This window comes from Hydra vulgaris, chromosome 02 (genome assembly GCF_038396675.1).
Source record: "Hydra vulgaris chromosome 02, alternate assembly HydraT2T_AEP".
Taxonomy (NCBI): Eukaryota; Metazoa; Cnidaria; class Hydrozoa; order Anthoathecata; family Hydridae; genus Hydra; species Hydra vulgaris.
In genome coordinates, this window is record NC_088921.1 from 2,253,615 (window position 1) to 2,278,392 (window position 24,778).

At 28.0% G+C, this 24,778-nt stretch overlaps 1 protein-coding gene across 4 annotated transcripts in view; it reads right to left on the bottom strand.

Annotated features, from left to right (window-relative positions):
* LOC136076647 (NACHT, LRR and PYD domains-containing protein 3-like) overlaps nucleotides 1–24,778 on the bottom strand; it is a 70,744-nt gene that overhangs the window by 20,209 nt on the left and 25,757 nt on the right. For 2 of the 4 annotated variants that reach the window (XM_065789956.1, XM_065789959.1), the window contains exons 3-4: nucleotides 19,716–19,763; nucleotides 8,440–8,487 (exon numbers count right to left, since the gene is read on the bottom strand). In XM_065789956.1, the coding sequence (XP_065646028.1) occupies nucleotides 8,440–8,487; nucleotides 19,716–19,763 (96 nt within the window). The remainder of the gene's footprint in view (nucleotides 1–8,439; nucleotides 8,488–19,715; nucleotides 19,764–24,778) is intronic. The other 2 variants (XM_065789958.1, XM_065789957.1) reach the window with 2 other exon arrangements.

Sequence of the window (24,778 nt, forward strand, 5' to 3'; positions counted from 1 at the left end):
TTCCAGAATCTGTTTGAGGCTAAGGTTAGAGCTTATATCTTAGCTTAACCACAGATAAAAGAGATCATAGAATCAAGATAATTATAAGGCTGAAAACTCTGTGGAAAACAGTTTATTCCAGAAACTCAAAGCCATGTTGTTTACAATGAAAACAACTGCCCTTCTGTTCTAATGGTTCATTCTACGCAACTCAAGGAGAACAAAATTTTTGTCAAGAAGTTATTCAGTGCCTTGATGTATAACAACTACAGAGGTCATTAAAGGTGTAAAAATGGCATCATTTTACTGGCCCTTCAAGCTTATTGTATAATTTTCCAATTTCCTTTATTACTGGGACAGTAAGGTAAAAAACATTTTGGTAATAAAAGTTTAAAAGATAAGTATTTAAACAAGAACTAAGAATTTAAATAAAAAAAGCAAAAAAATAAACAATAAAAAAGAACTAACATTTTTTCTACCACCTATATTTTATGAAAAAAGAAAACAAACTATTTTAATTAATTTTGTACATTATTTATGTCATGATGTATAAAAAATGTTGTATTTATTTTTTTTGCATTTTTCTCTGTCAAATTTATATAACAGCAATTGTTTTTAACTAGCGGCTTTCGACGTGATTTGTTGATGGACGCCTTTTTGTTGTTGTTTTGTTATCGTCTCAAACTTACGTTAAACTCGGACCGAAGAGAAAGCTTTACTTTTTAGAAATTTCGATATAGATATGGTCTCAAAGTTACTTTTTAAATATGTTTAGAAGTAAAGCTTTCTCTACGGTCCGAATTAAAGTGCATAAATACTGCATCAATGCCAAATTTATAATATAGCCATAAAAGTTCCTTGATAATGGTAATAATATGAAAACCAGCGGATAAAAAATATATTAAAAAATATTGTAATAAGATTAGCTAAATACTAAAATAAGACTAGATAAATTTTAAACAAATAAATGGTTAAAAAATTATTTTTGGGTGATATAACAATAAATTAAGTCGTGATATAAAAATGATGTACAAAGCGGGAAAAAAAATATAGTTTAGAAGTAAAGCTTTCTCTACGGTCCGAATTAAAAGTAACTTTGAGACCATATCTAAATCGAAATTTCTAAAAGGTAAAGCTTTCTCTACGGTCCGAATTTAATGTAATTTTGAGACGATAACAAAACAACAACGAAAAGACGTCCATCAACAACATCAGTGTTTGGCCATGCACGTCTCTGGGATATGCCAGATGGAACTACCTTTATTGGCAATGTTTACTTAGGTATTTAAAAAAAAAAATTGCCTGATTTTATGGAAATACTTGGAACCACAGTCTTTCAACATGATGGGGCGCCATGCCATGGTACTAAAGCAGTGAAACAGTGGTTTACATCATCAGGTTTTGAAATCTTGGGATCATGGCCAGGTAACTTGCCTGATCTAAATCCCATTGAAAATGTGTGGTGCACTATGAAGAGAAAAGTGGCAGAAAGCAATCCAACCTCTCAGACTGATCTCCTGGAAAAAGTCAAGCAAGCCTGGACATCGGATATCACCCAAGATTACTGTCGTTCACTATTTTAATTAATGCCTCGTCGTATAGCAGCTGTATTAAAAAATCGTGGCGGCCATACAAAATACCGAATAATTTAAACAAACTACTTTATTTTTGTGCAATATAAACTATTTTAAGTCTATCAGCTATGGTGCTTATTGTTACTTCTTTTTTCTTTATATTATTACACATTTGCTAATTTTTACTTTAATAAAAAAATGCGTTTTGCAATTTTTTTATGTGTTTCCAAACTTTTGTCCGTGACTGTATATATAAGCTACAATACAAAATTATATGTATATGAACCCTAATAAACTCAATCACACATGATAACCTCATATACATGACATACAAATCTATATCTACATTACCACCATATACTATCTATTGAAAGAAAATATTATCTAAATAAGAATGAGTTCAAACAAAGATAGTTTATCTAATAAAAAAAGTAAGTCCATGCTGTTTATGTCGTTTAGTAGAGTCTTGTGTTGTTAGTAACCAGCGTAAAAGATTTATCTCCTAACTACACCAAGCCAGCCCAGTCAAACTTCAGAAAACCATGATGTATTATCTACCTATGCATGGATTTATAACTGACTTATGACTAAAAAACTAGCCCATTCATCTTCCAGAGACAAACTTCTTTCGCGATGATAGTAATTGTGATTTGGAAAATAGTCGTGCTCGATGACCGTAACACTAACCCTTACGGGCTAGGCCCAATATTATTTAAAAACTTTGGCATATATATAATTCTGGCATATATAAAGTTCGCCAAATGGTCACACAAGAGCAGTGAATGCCTGAGGGAAGAAATGAAGTACATAAAAATAAAGGAGAATTTTTTTTCAAACAAAGCATATTTTGACAGTTGTCAAGACAAAATTAAAGATTAATAGAGGAATATTTAAAAATGAAAAAGACAGACAATGCAGTACTAACAATAATAATAAACAATAAATTGTTTTATAAACACTAATATGAACGAAAATATACAAAAAATGTCACCAAACAAATTTAAAAAAAAATCAAATAAAACAAAAAATTGATAGCAAAAATAAAAAGTATGTATGCAACAATGAAAGGCCTCAGAAAGGAAAAAAACATATTAATGCTAATGTGTAAACATAATTTGTGTAGTGATTAAGTAATAAACATCTCCTCAGAGCCGCGTCTATTATTACTGGCAATTCGATGAGGATCAGCATTTATAACTAGTTTATCCTGGGGTAAAGCATAAGTGGCGATGACAAACGTCATCGCCACTTATGCTTTACCCCGCGACTTACGCCTATTTTTTTCCCACTCATCTTATCTCATCTGTTCATTCTCTCTTTTTTTTTTCATTTTTCTGGGCTTAACTCCTTTATATTTTATGATAACGCTCTTCCAACTTTTTCATGATAATGTACTTCTGTTTTTATTACTTGTATTAATGTAGTTTACTTTATAATCTCCTTGTTTTAATATTTTTTTAATTTTATTTGTTTATTTCATTAAGGTGTCACTCCATTGACTAGTTTTTAACTATATGAGTGACATCGAACCTAACTTTGTAAATTATAATTAAATTTTTAATTTTTGATTTTAAGGTTAAATAAATGGACAAAAAAATATATATATAAATAATAACAAAAATAAATGTAATAATTTTATTAATTAAATAAATTTAGACATAAATAATAGTAGTAATTATAAAAAATTATACTGTAATAATATTATTAATATAACAACAACAATAATGACAGTTATAAAAATAATAATCATAGATAATAGAAATTATAAAAATTAACTATATTTTTTTTTTAAAAAAAGTAGAATAAACTGGTTTTAAAGGTTGAGAATGAATTGAGAGCTTTTAGTTCATAAGAAAGGTTTTAATGCTTTGATATTTTTTAATGCTTTGATATTTTTTAAATTTATGCCTGTAATTATAAATGCAGTGTTTGGAGACAGACAGGTTTAAATAACTATTGGAACAATGGTGATAACGATTGTTGGCACCTTTGGAAAAGAAATTGATGAAAGTTAAAGGTAAGTTATTGTGTTGGTGGCTCCAGACAAATTGGCAGTTTAAAAGTTGAGTACAGTCACATAGTTTTAATACTTTACAAATTAGGTAGAGCACATTAGGATAAAAAATAATATTTGGAAATAAATAATCTTTAAAGCTTTGTTTTGAAGGTGGGATAACCAAATAAGAGCTTGTTGATGGGACTGCCCTATACTTGGCATGCATATTTAAGATGTGAGCCAAAAATAGCATGGTATATGTTCAAGTCTTAAGATTAACATAATGGCCAACATGCCATTAGATCTACATAGTTTTATTGTGTCTTTACAGTGGGATAAAAAGAAAAGATTTGAATCAATTTTTGTACCTAGATATTTAATTGAGTTCAACAGGTTCAATTTTTTTGCCACTAAATCTAAAGTTCAATCTATAGATTTTTGTTTTATTTGAATTAAAGATAATGAGTTCAGTTTTATTAGAGTTTTGAAAAAGTTTGTTGGAGCGAAGCCACTGAACTAGATTGGCAAGATCATGGTTTATGTGTTTGTTAAACTTTCAAAGGGATTTATTAATTAGCATTAGATTAGTATCATCTGCAAATTGGTAAACAGTAGCAAACTTAATGGATGTATGAAGATCATTTATAAAAAGAAGGAAAAGCAGATGAATATATAGTTACCAATACTAAACTGAGGAACAGCAGTAGAACATTTTACAAGGGTAGATTTTGAGTCATTGATAAAAATAAATTAGTTCTTTTGTTTAAATATGTAGTAAGCCATTTAAGGGGTATGCCTCTAATCCCATAATATTCTAATTTTTTCAACAAAATTGAATGCATAGTGGCCACAAAATTTTAAAAGTCAAATTCCAGGACATTTCCAGGACATTCCAGGACTTTTTGAAAAATTTTCCAGGACATTTTATAACCTATTAAATGAATATTATCAATTATATTTTCATTTTCATTGAACAATATTCATAGAATATTTCAACTAAATCGACTAATAACTTTTTTAAATTGACAAAAAGTAGTAGTATTAAGTTTTTAATAGCATAATATTTTTAAAAAATTTTTATTTTTGAAAGTCAGTATAAAATAGAAAGAAGAATGTAAACTAATATAAATATACATATAATAGTTAAACAATCATACTCTTTAATGGAACTAAACTAAACCAAAACATATTTACAAAATAAATAAATGAAACTCAAACAATGATTGAATCTCTTTTTAAACATAAAGCTTTTTCTAAACTGTCAAGCTCTTGCAATTTTAAAAATTTATCTTTTGATAACTTTCTTAAATCATTTGAAGTGATTATAAAACTCAAATCTTTTTTTTCCTCTGCCTTTAATGCATAACTATCTGCCTCCTTTATTAAATCGTCAGCTGATGCTTGAAGTAGCTTCTTCCTTCGAACAGTGTCATCAATTTCAGCGGAAACAGCTTTTCTTTTTAAACTTAGAGTTGATAACTCTTTAACTTTTTTTGCACTTTCCAACGCAACATCGTATCGCATTCTAGATGATTTGACTGATTTCATCATTTCTCTAGTAATTGGAATATCTGCAGCATTTTGTTGCTTTGATAACATGTGATCATGAACTATTCTTAATGCAATTCGAGAATCTTCACCTAAATTTTCAACTAGATAGTCCTTATTTACTTTGAACCCGCGTTCAATAGCAGCCTGGCCATGAGACAAGCAAAATAATATTATGCAGACATCCCAAAGAGATGTATATCCATTTACAGGTATATGCTGAGCAAGAAATATATCCAACCTATCATCATATTTTTTGAATGACAAAAACTCTGTATCATGTTTACGAACAATGTTGATTATAAATTGAAAATATTCTTTATTTGCTTTGTCCCCAATTTTTGATTTTAAATATCCAGAAGCTACTAGTTGTTGCAATAATTTAGAAAACTTTAACTTATTACACTCTACTTCTCTGCTATCTGCTAATTGAATAGGATCTAGACAAGAGGAACACCTGACTAGAAGATATTTTATGGGAGATTTTTCTAACATGTGAGTTGCAAGTGAAGATAAAAATATACAAACATCTTTGTAAAATTTTGAAATTATGCTTCCTTTTGATGTTGATAATCGTTTGTATTTTTGAACTTCCATATTTGCAGACAGACCAATATCAATTGTATCTTCTCTTTTGTATAACATTGGATCTGTGAGATTTAGCTTCATTATTTTTTTAATTGTATCAGATCGTTCCATTACATCATTTAATAAAAACATACTTAGAATGCTAACTAAAATGTTTTTTAAAACATCGAATATAAATGGGACCATTGGTTTATCACATTGAAAACCCTTTAGGAATATATTTAACTTTTCAGCTATAAATTCAACAAACTTTAATTTAGCAATAAACAAAGGATCTTTAATTGTATCTTTTAAAACATTAAACCACTTTCCATGAGGTTGCTTTGATTTTGGTAAGCTTTGTAAGTGTTCAATAAACTTCAAAGAGCCAGGAAAAATATTTGCTGCTCGTTCACAACAGTTTTGATTCTCACACCAACGATGGCCACAATAAGGTAAAGAGTAAATTTTGTTCTCAGCTACATTTTCATAGATTTCTCTGCGTGAAGGGCATTCATTCAGAAACTTCCACATTGCTTTTAATTTTTCACCAAGTTTCCATTCAGAGTTATTAACTGATGTTTTTAGGCTTCCATGAACTGTGTGGAGGCCACATGTGCCAATATCTAATAAGGCTGGATACTCATTAAGTTCCCGATCTTCTTTTACCAGTCTTAAAAATTTTAAATTGACATTAGGTCCATCTGAAGATATCTGAATCATTTTTTGTATGTTAAGTTGAGATACACCTTCATTAAAAGATTTTAATAACTGCTTTGAATTTGCACCTCCTAAAAATTGTGAGTCAAGATATCTTGTAAAAACTTGATTTGATTCATGGTTCCAGAATCGAACAATAATATCCATTTGACCTTTTTGTATGCTACGATTTAATGACTCATCAAAAGATATTACAAAAACCGGTGATAACAATATTTCTTTATATAACAAATCAAGAAAATATGGTGCAATGCCAAATTTTGTAACATATCCACACTTTGTTCGACCTACCTGAAACTTTTTTGCAATGTTACTATCAGAAAACATAGATATAAATAGTGAGTTAATACCTTCACATGATCTTTGAAAAGATTTTGATAAAGCCACGTGTAATATCCATCTAATTTCAGCGGTTATTACTTGTTCATTTATAAATACCATATCCAATGTTTTAGACTTTTTAGATGGCTTTTCAATAATCTGAACAGTACCAGTTTTTAAAGGTGACAAAGTTTTTGATTCAGCAAAATAATTGCATAATGAACTTAATACTGGAGGTGATAACTCATAATGTTTTTTACTTTTGAGATGACTTTTTAAAGCATTTTCACCCATATTTCTAACATTAATGTCTTTTTTACAAAAAGAACATGATGCAATTGTCGTACTTTTTTTAATAATCCAGTTTTTGTATTCAGGTGTTTGCAACCATGCATTCGAAAAATGTGAATCTTGAGGCATTCTATATTTATACTTTACTATTTAAACTTTTTCTAAACTTAAAAATATCCAAAAAATTAAAACTATAGAAAAATTAAATACTATAATTTGATATGCATGATTTCAAACCAACAGTTACTGATATAAGAAAACAAAAATCAAACAAAATTCAAAGTAATTAAAGCAATATATAAAACCTAAAAAAAACCATTCATAAAAATTAATTTACAGCGGCTTTAAATTTTTTTAATTGCATAAAAAAATTTAATTTTACTGCAATAATATTAGTAATTTTAAAATATATTTAAAAAAATAAAAATTCCAGGACATTCAAGGACAATTTTGAAAAAATCAAAATTTTCCAGGACATTCCAGGACACTTGCAAAAATCCAGGACATTCCAGGACTGTGGCCACCATGTGAATGATTTACTGTGTATGCTTTCTGTAAATTGACAAATACACCACATGCAAAATATTTATCAACGATTGCTTTTCTAATGCATTCAGTCGTTTCAATGGGGCATGAGTCGTGGAGTGATTGACATGAAATCCACACTGATGGGTGTTAAAGCATTTATATTTTATAAGAAAAGCATAACCCTATATATAACCATGGCCTTCTCAAATAGTTTAACTAAATTAGAATGCAGGGAGATAGGTCAGAAAGCATAAACAGATAAACTGTAATATATACATATTTTTAGGCTGAACAAAGATATTATTAGGGTGAAAACAAATAGAAGAAATTTTTATAATTAAATTTATAATGTTTTATAAAACAAAATATATTTCTTATTGTTAACAAAATTCTCTCTAAAAGCTACAGCTTCAAAACACAAACTAAAGAAACTCAAACAAGGCCTCTGCATGGATAGACAAATTGAAAATGATACTACCAAGATTAAAATAACTAACTTTTTTTAAACTTTTTTAAATATCATGTTTATAAGTAATATCAAAATAAGGTATCAAAATAAGGTATAAATGAGTATAGCAAATTTGTGTTATTCAATTAATTTCTTATGGAGTTTTTAGAAGTTTTGACCCAACCAATGATAATAACCATTGATAACCAATGATCATTTACATGAGCAACTGACAAAGTAAACAAAACTAATGATTGTAATATTATTAAAGCAATCTGAGCTAACATGATACTAAATTTAATGTACATTATTCTTTTACAATGTAATAAAAATCATATTAACAATAATCACTGAAATATCTGTCTCCAAATCATCTGAAATATCCATCACCATTTATAACATAATTTTAAGGTTAACAAAGCATACTTAATCCTGATAGTTAATGTTAAATAAAACATATGAATAACCTTTCTTAGCAGAAAATTTTGTAGAGCTTACTGGTGAAATTGAAGTTTCTAAACGATATATAAAAAAATAGGTGTTTATTTATTTAAAACAACATAAGAAAAATAACGACGTTAATTTAAAGTATTTTTTACTGCTATCTAATTATATATTTGAATTAAATTTAAACAATTAAATATTTTAATGTAATAAAAGTCACAATAACAACAAATCACTGAAATAAATAAAATCACCATTTCTATTGTACTTTTAAAACAAACAAAACTGAAACTTAATTCAGGAGAAACAAACTCCAAAATAAAAATAGGGCATTTTTATGTTGGAGTTTGTTGTCTTAAGGCTCTTGATTAAGTAAAGGTTAGAGATGGTGTCTTGATAAAATAACTTATCTTGGGCAGATGCTAACTGTATCCAATTAAAAATCCCCTGCCTTGAGGCTCTTGGTTAAGTAAAGGCTATAGAGAGTGTCTCGATAAAGTTAAATATATTGGGCAGATGTTAACTGCATGTTGTTAGTTGTGCAGATGTTAACAGCTACAGTCTTGTAAAAAAGGCAATCCTAGGCAAAAACTTCAGGAATAAGTAAAATAATTCTATTGACCGGCCTCAAACCCCTTCTTACACAGTTCAGGAAACCTGACCAGCTGGTTATAGAACCATAAAACTGAGTTTAGAGCTGTACCTTCATTAGGAGATAATAGATTGAGTTGCCATAAAGTAGTCATAAAAACAGAGACACAAGCAAAACCCATGCATCGATTCAAAAAGATCTAGCATTCAACATTAAACTAGAAACAATGTATTATAAATACATCTGCGCCAGTCTAATAAATGAAGAAGGGGTGTGAGGCTGGTGAACAGTTAGAATCTGTTTACCCTTTAAACTAAACACAAGATAGGATCAGGTCAATTTGATAAGAAATTACATCTAAAAGTTTTTGGTCTTGGGAAGAAGGAGAACGATAAAGAACAAAGAGAATTAAATGTGTTTTTAATATGTTTAAAATGAAAAAAATAATTTCATTAATTTTTCATTTTAAATATTTCAAAATTATTTCATTACTTTTATATTTTAAAATTTCAAAATTATTTCATACTCTGTCATTTTAAACAATTTAAAATTATTTCATTACTATTTTCATTTTAGATTTATTGTCTGAAGTATTTTTATGCTATCAAAGGAAATAGAGGGCCAACATCCTATGGGGAGCATAGAGTATGGATCTGAAATAGGGACGAGAACAAATCCCTTGTTTCATTTCAGAGCATCTTCTATATGAAAGTTGCCTCATATAGAAGATGCTAAGAAAGGATTAGAAAACATTTAATGACAATTTGTACTTTGTTAACCTAATTTTAGTTTTTATTGAATATTTATTGTAAATAAATTTTGTTCAGTATATTATTTTGTTATTTTGTATAAATTATGTATAAAATACAAATTTTTTGTATATAACAATGTAAGTATTGTTAATAAAGGAAAAACAGTCAAGGTGTTGCTGACTGTATATAAAAAAAGATTTTGACTTGCCTACTAATGGCGTAAATATGCATTTAATGAGGTATGGGGGAAAGGGTGTGTCACATCCCACACACCCCTCACTTCACGGTGAAGTTATATATATATATAAACAATATATACTATTTTTTGTATATAATAATTTGTTCTTTTTTTGTTGTTTTTTTTTTTTTCTAACTGCTTATCCTGATTAAAAATCTTTATTATTTTTGAATAAAATTTACCTTATTCAATTCATTTTTTTATATTCATATTTTTGTATAAAAATATGTATTATAGAATATGTAAAAAAAAGTTTGAAGATTTATTGTAAGTTTCATCGTAACAAAACAAGTGAGCACTGCTTGATCCTAAGCAGTGTATATTAAATGTGCAAGTCAAATGCAAGAGCTGCTTGGCCGGTATTTTCATTTTGCATTTTTGCATTGCAGTTTTTGCATTTCAATGTGTTTCTTTCTTTCTGGCATAAAACACCTCTGTTTTCCGCAAGTGAAGCTCTTTTTCTTGACAACTCTTGATGAACTGTTTTACAGAGGTGCTTTGGTTTTTAAGTATAATATTGAGCTTGTCACATGTGAAGCATGTATCTTTATGAGGATAACCAAAGCTAATGTTAAACTTTTCTACAAATATTTTCCTGGTAAGAAAAAAAAGTAGAAAATTAGATAATATCTAATTATATTCTGAAATAATAACACATCATTAAAGTGCCTGTAGCTTTCTTGACAAACTTTATTCAGTGGGAAGCACTCCTTGTACATATTCTACATATTTGATAAGTTAAGATCCTCTGGTAAATAAAGCTTTTCAGTGTCATGTAATGCATAATGACTTTTTCGACCTTTAAAAGACTTGATATGATCAATACGCAGTGGAGCATACTTCAAGACCATGGTAGACATCCCAAACAATTTTTTTTTTGATAATGAACAGGGACCATTTCCCGATTCCAAAAACGTATTAAACAAAATCATCCATTGAGGGCTTTTTGAGAAATTAGGTATTTTATATTTTTGAGAGGTTTTGAGAGGAAAAAATTGTTTGGGATGTCTACCATGGTCTTGAAGTATGCTCCACTGCACTGTGTTCAGAACAAGCTAAAAAATTTGAAATATTTTATATTGATTAACTTTTGATTAATATATATACTTAATGTATGTACTTAATATATGTACTTTATGTATATACTTTTGACTAACAAAATATAAGATATAATAATTTATATTTTGACTAATAATATATAAAATATATTAATTTATATAGACTAATAAATTATAAAATAACCGTTTTTTTAATAAACATTATTTTAAATACTTTGTTCACCAATAACAGCTGTTTACCAATTAATCAGCTGATTTTAGTAAATGTTTACATAATTAATATCAACTTATGTGAAATTGTGCAGCACTACTTGTGTTTAAGTCGACATTGTTATATTTTACAAAGAGTTTATTCAAGTAAGAAATTTTTTTTCAGATAGATTAATTAGTTAAGAAAATGCCTCATGAGGCAAAAACACATGATGAGTTTGTAAAGTTGTTCTGCATTTGCTGTTTTCAGAAGTCAAAAGATTAAGGATTTATTAAATGCAAAGTGAAAACTAATTTATCAAATGGAAAACATGATTACTGCCAGCTTCTCAAAATGCACTTTTGGCAAGATTATGCGAGCCAAAACCCAGATCTCCCTGTTATAATTTGCTTAAAATGTAGAAAAAAGTTGTTGAGTGTAGATCCAACCTTTAAATCCAGACCAAGATATGAAGGTAAATGCCAAATATAAGTACAATTTTCATTAAACAATTAGGTGATATATAAATAAATATGTTGCATATTCGTGCCATTTTTTTCTTTTAGATTTGAATACTAGAATTGTTAGAGGGGGCAAATGTGCATGTTTCATCTGTGAAAAGGGAAGAAAGAATGGAAAAATTGAAGTTACAGTCCCAATGGTAGAATGCTTTACAGGAAATTCAGTTGCTCGAGGTCCTGAAAACCAGTTAGTAGAGAGAAATTTATGCAATACATGCTATGCCCAAATTGGAAAAGGAAAGTCTCATCCTTGCACCAAATTAGAGAGACAAAAGAATTTGTCAGCTATTGTGCAGTCGGCATCCCCTGTGACTAAACAAAGAGTTCTTTCAAGATCTTTGAAAGATCTTAGTTCAGATAAGGAAATAATTCCAAACACTTTTGGCCCAAATAAGATGGTTGTCAGGATTAGAACTGCGCCGAAAAAACCATATTTTACATCAGAAAAACTTAATCTACTTCAACTGAAACTTCACTGCACTGATCGTAAAATGATTAAGATAAGTCAGTTACTTCAGTCTGAGGGTGTAAATGTTAAACCAAGATTCAGTAAGAAATTGACAAGCAATAATAATGCTATTCTAGACCTTTTTAATGGAGAAAGGCTTTTTATTTTTATAAAGGAAACAAGTAATGCAGGGGAAAAAGAGGTAAAAATAAATTAAAATCTTTTTTCTTTACAAATCTTTAGCAGAGAACACATTTTATGTAAGTATTTTGAATATGTATATAAATTTTTTTCATCAAGTTTTAGACAGGTTGAGTATTAACATTTAATTAGTATAACACAAGTGGCTAGGTAACTAATTTTTGATTTTGCATGTTTAGATGGTTGAGAAAGAGGTTCCTGGAGTATATTGTAATGATGTTGAAGAGCTTGTGGCCCTGGTCCTTTAACACAGAAATCAGGTCCCTAATGATGTTGATATCAAGCTTGACGTAGATAAGGGGCAAGGGTACCTTAAAGTGACTTTGTCATTACATTAAAACCAGAAATGAAGACACATACTGTCCCAGAGAAAAAAAGTCGAAATGGGGAATGATATTCAAGCCAAGATTTTATGGATTCAAGTGTTCACTAAACTCTCATTCTTGCCATTTTGCCCTCAATGAATGAAAGCTATGTAAATTCAAAAATGATCCTTGATAAATTGAAGATAAATTCTTTGGACTACACTGTATCAGAAGATCTGAAAGTTTTGCTCCAGATGGTTGGCAAACAGACAGCAGCATCTAAACATCCTTACCCATTCTGTAAAACCTCATCTCCCAAAATGATGAAATCTGAACATTATACATTATTATTGTCTTCTCTTTGTAAACTGTACGATGATTGGATGGTGGACGGTGCAAAATTAGGAAATGCAAAAGAGTTTAGTAATGTTGTAATCCACCTCTATTAACTAGGAACCCAACCAAGAAGATAATTGAAATAGTTAATATACCAGGTCTACATATACTGCTAGGTGTAGTGGACAAGTTAATCTCAGAAATGGAAAAGAAGTTATTTGAAACCAAGGAGGAGGGATTTATATTTATAAGTTCTTTTTTGGGATCTATTAATCTCAACAGGGTATCTTACCAAGTGCAGCATCGCCTGGAAGGCAATGCTTGAAACCTTTTCCTGAAAAAAATCGAGAGCTTGGAAGTATTTTTCCAACAGAAAGGCCTAGGTATTCAATCAGACAAGTATATAAAAGTTTTACGAGATTTCAACAAAATAGTTCAAGGATGTTTTGGCAAATCTGTTAGTCCTACATATATTGACGACATAAAGGAATTCTCCTCAAGCTACAGGAACCTGGGAGCCACAGTACCTTTAAAAGTACACATAGTAGAACAACATATTGAGAAGTTCATCAAAATGAAGAGAGGACAGTTTTGTGAGATTTTTACATTGTTTATTTAGTAAATTTAATAATATTGAATATAAATACAATACATTTATTTTTTGATTTGTCAATCCTATTTCCTTATACAAGATATATATGATGTTTAGGATTAGGTTACTGGACAGAGCAGGCCTTGGAGTCTATTCATCAAGACTTCAAGCAGTTTTGGGAAAGTCGAAAAGTTGGGCAGCATAGCCCAAACTATCTTACAGCACTGAAAAAAGCAACTGTTGCTTATAACTTTAAACATTTTTGATCTAATAAATGTAATTTTTTGCAACTCCTTTAATTTTTTAATTTATTGACACATTTCTAAAACCTAACATACCGCCTAACTAAACCAAAAATACCAAATCGAATCTAAAAATATGTTTTAGATATAAAATAGGTTATATATTTTTTTGGAAATGTAAAGAAATGGTTCATTTTAAGGATTCATCATGTTTCATGTGTATAAGACAATTTGACAGTGAATACGACCTCGGATAGTATTGTTGAAGAAAAACAAACCTTCTTGATTTTAAAAGACGGTCATTTTGACACAAAAAACATCAAAATCAGACTTCATGTGATTTTTTTTATCACGCAACCTCTCAAAAATCTAAAATACCTATTTCTCAAAAAGCCCCCAATGGATGATTTTGTTTAATAGGTTTTTGGAATCGGGAAATGGTCCCTGTTCATTATCAAAAAAAAAAATTGTTTGTGATGTCTACCATGGTCTTGAAGTATGCTCCACTGCACTGTGAATAATACTATTTACAATATGGTCTAAAAAGGCTACAGGTCGATTTGTATGTTTTCCTTGGTGCTTTTTAGGAGAAACTCCTTACAAAATAATCAAACATACAAGCTTTATAATGCTTTATTAACTTAACGAAGCCAAACTATTAACTTTTAAGCTCATATAACATCTTTTTTTGCTGTTGTTATTTTTGAGAAAAAAACTTTGTTGAAACTAATTTGTTCATTAAAACCTCAATCATTGAAGCAAGAAAGTTGTCTTGATGATCTTTATTTTGCAAATTGTTAAAGTACAAAAGTAAAAACTCCCTCTCTTCTACTGTCATATTCTAAAAACACATATAAAGCTTGCAATTACACAGAAAGCCCATCGTATGCAAAGATAATTGTTCATTTCTGTCTAGTTCCCACTTTCGACCAAGTATTTTTCTTTTTTTGGGAATTTCTGTAGTACCTGGAATTTGACATTTATCCTCCATTTTTACAATAACAAAGTGTTTTTTCTTTAGCAAAATAAAATTTGATTGGGTGTTATGCAAATAGTAGTAAAAAGCACTCCTATACAGAGTGGACATCTCCGATTTAACTCTCAAACAATATGGACATATATGGTTTACCCCTTGTGACCCCTTTTTACAAATGGAAATTTAGATATGATTTAACTTTTTTTTTATATATTCATCTTTTTAAAAGATGCACTAAGTTACCAACAACATAGTGGGAATATTAACTCAAAACTTGTTAATATGTGACAACACTGGTTTTCCACTTGGACCCTTCATATATATTAATATATTATATATATTTTTATATATAACATAAATTTTAAATATTATTAACAATAATTATAATAGTGGTAATTAAAGTTAAAACAATAAAAAATGTTTTTACATTTTAACTTCTGTCAGATTGCAAATTTTGTTTAAAGAAATTTAATGATTCAGTTTTCAATTTTAATAATAATTTATTAGACAACTTTTAGGTTAACAAATAATTGAAAAACTTTGGTTGCATGCTCTTTTTAATAATAAACCAAGCAAGTTAGTAGTTTCTCACTTAAAGGGAACTATTTTATCAATCTAGAACTAAATGTTTCTAAAGCGTTTTATATGTTATAAATAGGGATTCTAATAACAGTTTTGTATTTAAAAAATTGTGTATTCTACATCTTAACTTGTTAATTATAGAATAAATTAACAGAAGTTATTGAAATAACTTGTTATTATAACATTAGTGATATAACATGATTACTTGTTTTTTATAATATTATACTAATATTACTATTTTTTTTATTAGGTTAACTCTATAGAAACCATCAAAAGCCACTTGAAAAGTCACTAAAATTTTTCAGAAGACAATAGAATTAAATATAGTAACAGAAGACAATAGAAATAATTATAATAATAAAAGAATTAACCATAGTAATAAAAGGCAACAGAATTAACATATTAACAGAAGGCAAAATAATTAACCATATTAACAGATAAGAAGTGTGTAGAAACAAAAAACTTTAAGAAATTTCTTAGTACAAAAGACTCTTAAAGATGTTTGCCTATAAAATGGACTTTCTGTTGCACACATTAGTTACCATTACATTAGATTACATTAAGTCACATTACTTCACTCTTAGGTCACTTCATTTTGCCAAAAGAGATTTTAGATTTAAGCACATAGTATACAAGTGCTGATCCGATGTGGATTATAGACCCACTGAATAAACATGTACATTTGTGTTCAGTGTGGTTGCAATGTTTTAAGCGCCATAACCACATCCAGCGAGTGAGTCTTATGTATGTTTTGATGTTGTGGTGTAAATAAGAGGCAGTCATAGCTCACCAATCACAAAGAAATTAATGAATATTGTTTCTGCAACACAGTGATTGCATACAGGTGACTTACAGAGCCGCCCAGTTAGGTAGACATGGAAGTGATGATACTAAGAGCTGATTGTAAAGTTGTTAAGAGAGATCCCTAATCTTTTGATCATCAGTAAAAGGCAAAAGATTAGAGTGTGAAACAAATAATACCTTTATGTAAAAGGGGAAGGGGAATATTTTAGCCACTATATAAATATATATAATAATTTAGACCTTTCTATGTTTATGAGTGGTAATGTACTCGATAAATCATTTACCTTTCATCTTTTAGGAATAACTCTTACTTCAGATCTTTCTTGAAAACCATATATCAAATCCATTGCAAAATTAGCAACTGCTAAGTTTGCTTCAATTTATCGTGTTCCACACTTTCTTACTACGGATTCTATTATTTATCTCTATAAATCTCAAATCCATCCTTGTATGGAATACTATTGCCATATCTGGGGCGGATCTTCCAAAGATGTCCTTTCTCTGTTGGACAAGGTGCAAATACACATTGTAAACATAGTTGGACTACTTTAACAACCAACCTCCAACCACAATCACAACATTGTAATATTGCTTCTCTTTCTCTTTTCTACAAATACGATAATGGGCACTGCTCTAAAGAGCTAAGTCTCATCCTTTTACTGTGATTGCTCCTAAGTGTTCAAAAAACTCTTATATGTCTAGTTTTTTTTCCTTGCACATCAGTTCTTCGGAATTTGCTTCCTTTAACTTGCTTTCCTAATTAGTATAATTTGCAAGCTTTTAAGTTGTCTGTCAATCGTTATCTTGCTCTATAAACTTTATCTTTTCTCTTCCAATTACTTCAAACTCTAATAGTGGTTGCTAGCAGCCTTGTTGGAAGCGAAGATGTTAAAAAATTATATATATACTTTTTTAAAAAAACAATAAAATATAAGAACTGCAGTTTTTCTTCAAAATTGATTTCAAAGCACATTGATATTAAAACAAATAATAATCATTTTAGTTCTTTTTATAATTTTTTTTTAATTAAAAAGTATTTTTTAATCAAAATCAAAACATTTTTTGTTGTAAAAGATATTGTTTAGCTGAAAACAAATTAAATAAATTTGTGTAGTTATAGCTGCTAGGTTTTATAAAACAAAAACTATTTTATGTCTTCTGAAAATTATCAGGTCTTTAAACCATGAACTTATGTCTTTGTTTTATTAAAACATACATTGTCTGTTTTTCAACATTACATCTTTGTAACTGCAGTCTTAATTGTCTGTTTTTCAACATTACATCTTTGTAACTGCAGTCTTAAATAACAGTCTGTAAAAATGTTGTTCAATGGTTATAATGGGATCCAAGAAAACCACTTTAGTGTATGATTATATGGATATGACAGCTATATGCAAAATTCAAAATATTAAATATTGCTTTAAAGAGCTATTCAAAACTTAATACCTTATTAAAAAATCATTAATCAAAGTTTAAGATGGGTTATGCATTTATTTAACACCAAATATTATAAGATAACTTAAGATTACCATCTACTGACAGTTTTTTAATTATTTATAAGTTGCTATAAATTTATATAAGGTTATTTTATCAATTTATTTTAATAAAAAAAATTTAAAAACCTTTGAATGGTTATTCACATGAACAAAATTGTGATATTACTACATTTAATTATAAATTATAACATACTTTTTATAACATACTTTTTCAGAATTATAACATACTTTTTACTTTTTTTTTTTATTCACCAACTCAATGGCTTACCAAATGCCTTACCTCAACTCCAACCAATATTCATCACCAACGCAAGGTCAACAAGGTGGCCGCTACTATATATAGAATACTTAATTCATTTTTAAATCATACTTTTAATATTGATACAACCCTCTTTTAAAGCTATAGCTCTAAAGCACAAACTCAAAAAACTCAAACAATGGTCTCTGCACAGATAAACAAACTGAGCAAGGTACTACCAAGGAGATTTAGGTCAATTCGTGTCTAATCAATCCAAAAAAATATTTTTAGCACCATGACATCTTGGATTTTGATGATTTTTGGATTACAAGCTTAAATTTACGAAAGAAAACTTCACTAAAATTTAATGTCTGACTCCTTAAGGTTTCAGAGATATCGATACTCAGTCCCAATATCCTTTTTGATTGCTAAAACACTAAAAAATTTTTGCTTCTAAATAAAAAATCAAATTTAAACAGTGTAATCTTGAGATGCCTAAAAGATATGATTCTGAAATTTTTCCCTAATGTTCTATATGTAACAAACATAATACAAAAAAAAACTGCATTGTTTTTTCTTTTTTGAATCTGATTTATTTGAATTGAAAAACCCTTTTTTTTGTAACAAGCAATTTGTTATATATAGAAACAAAAGAAAAAATTTCAAAATCATTCCTTTTAGGCATCTCAAGACATTTTTTTGTATGGAGCATCAGAAAACTTATAATAATTGTTACAGCATTTTGAAATTGAGTTTTATATAGAAGCTTTAATTTTTTAGTGTTTTAGCCATCATTTTTGAGTTCCTCTCCCTAAAAAATAGTTACAAATTTTCAACACTATTGAGCAAGTATTTTATAAGTTAAAGCTAATTGGGTTATGCAATCAGTTTAAAAAATAAATGGCTCGTAAAAAATGATCAAAAGAGATTGGGACTGAGTATCCATATTGATGAAACTGCAAGAATTAGACACTAAAAATTAAAGTTGTTTTTCATTATTTTAGTCGAAATCTGAGGTGGCGTGGTGCCAAGCATAAATTGATTTGAGCTGGAATAATCCGCTTGTCTTCCTTCAAATTTTATGTTTTAAAAAAGAATATCAAAACAAATACTTATATTATGTTTATAAGAAAAATCAAAATAATTTATATCATTATAACAAACTATGAAAATGACTATAAAATTATAAAAAACTTTATTAATTTTTGATATATTTATACTTTTAATATAATTAAAACTTTTAGTTTATAAGAAAAAAGTTTTTGTTATTTAGTTATTTAGTTTTAGTATATATAGTTTTAAAGCAACTAATGATAGTATTCTTCCACAATGATAGTAAAGCAACAATGTATACTTTGCAACAATAGCAACAATGTATAATATACTGAAGTATAAGCCAACATGTAAAAATGTACTTATAATGAAAAAAAAAATGAAACTAAGCTTACATAAATATACATTCATAATGAAAAAAGTTGAATTTGTAGGATTTTAAATTTTATAGAAATTACTTTTGAAAAAAGTAATTAAGTTTGATTTAAAAATAATAAATTTAATGTATAGTATTCTTACACAATATAATAAAAATCATTCTAAAAATTAATAATCACTGAAATAAAACCTATAGTACTTTTTAAGTAAACAAAGCTGAAACTCAACTGTGAACAATCATTTTGGAAATTTTAGTAAATGTTGACTTTTTTTAAATAAAGTAAACATTACAATTACCTTTATGAACAGAAAATCTGTAAGCACTTTCTGGTAAATTTGAAGTTTCTAAATGATACATTAAAGTATTTACCTAACAAACAAAAACTTTCACATTGAAAAAAAAAAGAAGATAAAAGACAGAGATTGTTGGGCCTAAAGGCACTTTCTACAATGTTAAAGTTTATATTTTAGATAAAGAAGGCATTCAAAGAGAAGGCTTCAACAAAAAACGCTTTGGGATATTATATTTCCAAACACTAAAGTTAGCCCACAGACCATAGAGCAAAAAAGATCTTTTTTGTAAGCAAAGGAACACAAAAATTTAACATTGGTAATACAATGAAGCCCTTCCTTTGAATTTGAATAATTTGAATTCAAATGAAGCTGTGTAATTTTTTTAATAATATATATTATTTATTTAACTTATTTATATAACAATATAAATAAGTTACATAAAATAATATAAATAAGTTTTGAACAAAATAATATCAAACAAAACAATTATCTTAATAATATAATATGTGGTACTGCTAACGAAGTTGTTCAAAATAAATTAAAAAAATTTAAATTTTTTAGTTATTACAGTTACAGTTTTGAAAAAAACAAAAATGAAAGCTAAGAAACATAAACACTTTGTAAACACTATGGTTGTAATAAATGCTAAGTAAGAATAAGAAAATTTAAATTATTGGTAAAGATAAGGAGATAAATGCTTAAATCTAGTTTTATTTCATGTTTCCTAAAATCTAAAAAATGACAAATATCTTGACCAAAAACACTACTTGACAATATTCAAACTGATAACAATGCCTAGATCTACATTTTGTAGCATTTAGTATGGCATTATAAACAGAGTTAAATGATGTGGCCAACAAAATATTTACAAAACAAACCTTGACAGATCTAAATCCAAAACATGATAGTTCACAAATTTTTATACAATTTTTTTTTAGATGTGGGTGTGGTAATGTTTTTGTATATTTTTATTTCAAAGCTCTACATAAAATATTTACGATGAACTGTTTAAAAAAAAAATCCAAAATTAATCCTAGTATAAACGAATGAAAGTTAACTTGGCAACAAAAAACCCCATCAAAAAACTTGCACTTATCTCCATGTATCTATGGTAAATATCAAAAAACCCGCACCTAACTACATGTATCTATGGTAACCATGGTAAATACCAAAAACTAAAAAAATCTCTACTCTTTATTTTTAATATCTCTACTCTATATTCATATATCTCTACTCTATATTCATAAACACATTTAAAATTATATTTAAATAAAAACTTACATAATCAACAATTTTTTTAAACTATTTACTAAATATAATATAAATATGGTATTGATAATGTTAATTTTTTAATGAAGCCTAAAAGATTCAGAAGCAAATATATAATATTACTTTGTGATAACTTTATTTTTAAATGTATACTATGCGACTGAAGCTTTTGCAGAATTAATTTAAACTATTAAAAAACATTACATTTTTTATATACTAATTCACTTCCAACAAGGCTGAAAGCCTTATCCAAGTTTTAGATACATATTCGGTCCAATAGTGTCTATTTGAAACTATGTGTCATTTGTGTTTTATTTGTGAATAAAATTGAGTGAAAATTGTAACGCTAGTAAACCAGAACAACAAAATATAAAACTTACAAAACTCAAAAAACCTATATTTGAAAAAAAACTTATGAGAAAAAGTTATTTGACAGGAAGTAGTAGACAAATAAAACATTTAAATAACCAATAACACAAAAATTATGTTTGATCTTTTTTTTTTAAGGTTTATGAAATCAGATGTGAGTGTAAAAACACAGTGCAAAGCTACATTCAAAGAGTCTGTTGAATATTTGGCTTTTATTATCAAAAGTGTTAAGCTTCGTGGTAGACCTGGGATTGCATAATGAGGCAGAAGGGATGATGGCTATGGAAGTCTTGAAATGATGGTTCAATAAAAGCAGATAAAAGCTTAAACCCGTTATTAGTTTACAGAGTTTATGCTGGAAATAAAGATATAGAACACCATTTAAAAAGTTCAGGAAAGAAAGCAAGTTATATTTTAAACAAAAATCCTGGATCCTTCGTTTAGAATTGATAGGTTTAAACCTATTATTATATAAAAGCACAACAAGACAGATATCTTTAAGCAGGAATTAATAACGATGCCTTACTCCAAAAAGAAAATACATTTGTACAATCAAAATGGCATCAAAACCATCCTGAAAGATGTAAATCCTTGAAACTGCACTAAGCAGTGTGTAATCGGGTACTGGGTACTTGTGGAAAAGCTTTGATTTTGCAAATGATGATGAAGAACTTAAGCAAAAATGGACAGCAAAATCTAAAAAAGTTACTAAAGCATAATCCTGGCATTGATGACACTTACTCTCAAAAAAATTTAACTAGTTTCTAAGCATCTTTTAAAAATATCTACGGAATTGTCAAGGAAAAACTTTCAATAAAGATCTAAAAAATCTGTTTGATATAGCTAGTGTAAATGCTGTAACTGTAATTACAAGTGATGAAGACAAGAATTGGTAAAATAGGAGTTATGAAATCAATGGACAAGGTCCTAGCTGCTAAAAAAGCACTAACTTAACAAAGAAAACCTCGGAAACACTGGAATTGGCGCACTGAATCTTGGCACACTCAAAAAGCTGAAGAAGCATTACAACTTCTGCATTAGTCCAGTTGGAAATGTCTGACAGCAGTACTAGTAACAAGGAAGAGACTTCTGGAATTTGCCTGAAGATATAATTCCAAAACCAATGAAGCAAAAAAGTGCCACAAGAAATATACCCACTGCTGCACTTTCAATAGCCTTAGATAGGTCTAAAGTTTCTGACAGAAATGCAGTGCTTGTGTTGACAGAGACATTGAGAGCACTTGGACAAAAGATTATTAGCTGGTCCACTTGTTGTGAGTGCACAAATCACTGCACCTAGATTGTTAAAAAACTGAAAGCTGATTTTAAATAAGATGCTCCCATAGTTGTTAATTGGGATTGGAAGCTGATGCAAAATTGACAATTAAAACTTATGTTGAGCAACTCCCTGTCATTGTCTCTAGCTTGAGTGAAAATCAGCTGTTGACTGTTGCAAAAATAATAAATCTCAAGCAACACTGTTGTAAGTGCCTTCCAAAAATTGAACTTGGAAAAAAAATTGTTGGTTTGTCATTTGACACAACTGCCTCAAATAATGGATGAAAAATTATCATTGGAGCAAAACTTGAGAAGGACCTACTCTATTTTACAGGTCAGTATCTTACTTAAAACTTGTAGTTTTAGTTCTCATGGAATCATTCAATGTAAAAATCTCTGGGACCTGGCCAGACAATACTATTCAAGAGATTTTAAAGTCCAATTGGAGAACATTGACAAGTTCCAATTCCTGTGTTGTTTCACCAGGGGCTTGGTATATGCCGTATTTTACCATGTATACAGGATGTAAAGGCCTATACAAATACATATACCAGGCCTTGTTAAGAAGCATTATGCAGCTCACATTTTGCCTGCGAAAAGGCAATTCACCTACAGTTTTGCGCTATGCAAAAACTTTTATCTTTTAGAATATTTGATGTTGTTTTTTTGTTGTTGTTAAAATTTGATTAAAAAAAAATTAAGTGTTTCAAGTTTTATCTTGAGGAATTAAATATATATTTCCTTTTAAATATAAAAATTATTTTTTGTCATAATAGTTTAAAAAAATGCAAGATTTATATTGATGTAAATATTTTATTAATAAGATATTTTATTTATTGTCAATTCAATAACGTAAAGTTTTAATGACGTTTGTTTAATTTATGAAAAAAAATTATGATCACGAATATGTTATGTTATTTAATTTATGAAAAAAAATTATGATCACGAATATGTTAAACTGATAAATAATAAAAAAACAACTTTTTATTGTTTAAAAACATTATTAAAAAGAGTGCACAAAATAATAAGAAAAAATTAATTAACAGTTAATAAAATAATCAAAAACCAACTGTATAATTATAAGAAAATAAACAAATTATAAGAAAATAAACAAATATTATTTTACATTTAATAAAAAAATATTTTTTTCAAAATAAAATTTAGTTCATATTTGAAAAAAATATATAAATGACTTTTAAATAGGAACTTATAGGATTTTATTTGTAACTTTTGTTAGAGTGAGAAAAAAAAAACTGTTTATATGATTTTTAACGGGTTACTAAAATAACTCTAATTACAATGCAGTACTTGAAAAGAGGCTAGTGACGCGATATAACTTTTAACAATACAAAATATATTTGCTGAGTTGAGTTACTTAAAAATGTGTTACGCGTTTTCGTAACGCAGCGAAATCTCGTAACAAGGCCCGATATACATATATATATAAATATATATATATATATTTTTTTATTTTTTTTTGTTATTCACCTCCTCAAGGCCATGAAGGCCACTACAGATGAGGAGGCTGCTCAATAGGGGCTATAACCCTCTCTCAACTCTATAACTCCGAAACACGAACCTCGACGAACAAGGCCGCTGCGTGGTGAATCAAGTTAAGCGCGGTACTACCAGGGACGTGGTGGGAATCGAACTCGGAACCTCTCGCTTCTGAAGCGAGCGCTTTACCACTACACCACTACCGCATTATATATATATATATATATATATATATATATATATATATATATATATATATATATATATATATATATATATATATATATATATATATATATATATATATATATATATATATATAAATATACATATATATATATATATATATAAATATATATATATATATATATATATAATATATATTATATATATAAAATATATTATATATATAATATATAATATAAGTATATATATAAGTATATATATATATATATATTTATATATATATATATATACATATATATATATATATATATATATATATATATATATATATATATATATATATATATATATATATATATATATATATATATATATATATATATATATATATATATATATATATATATATATATATATATATATATATATATACTTGTAACAACAATAAAAAAGTAACAATTAAAATT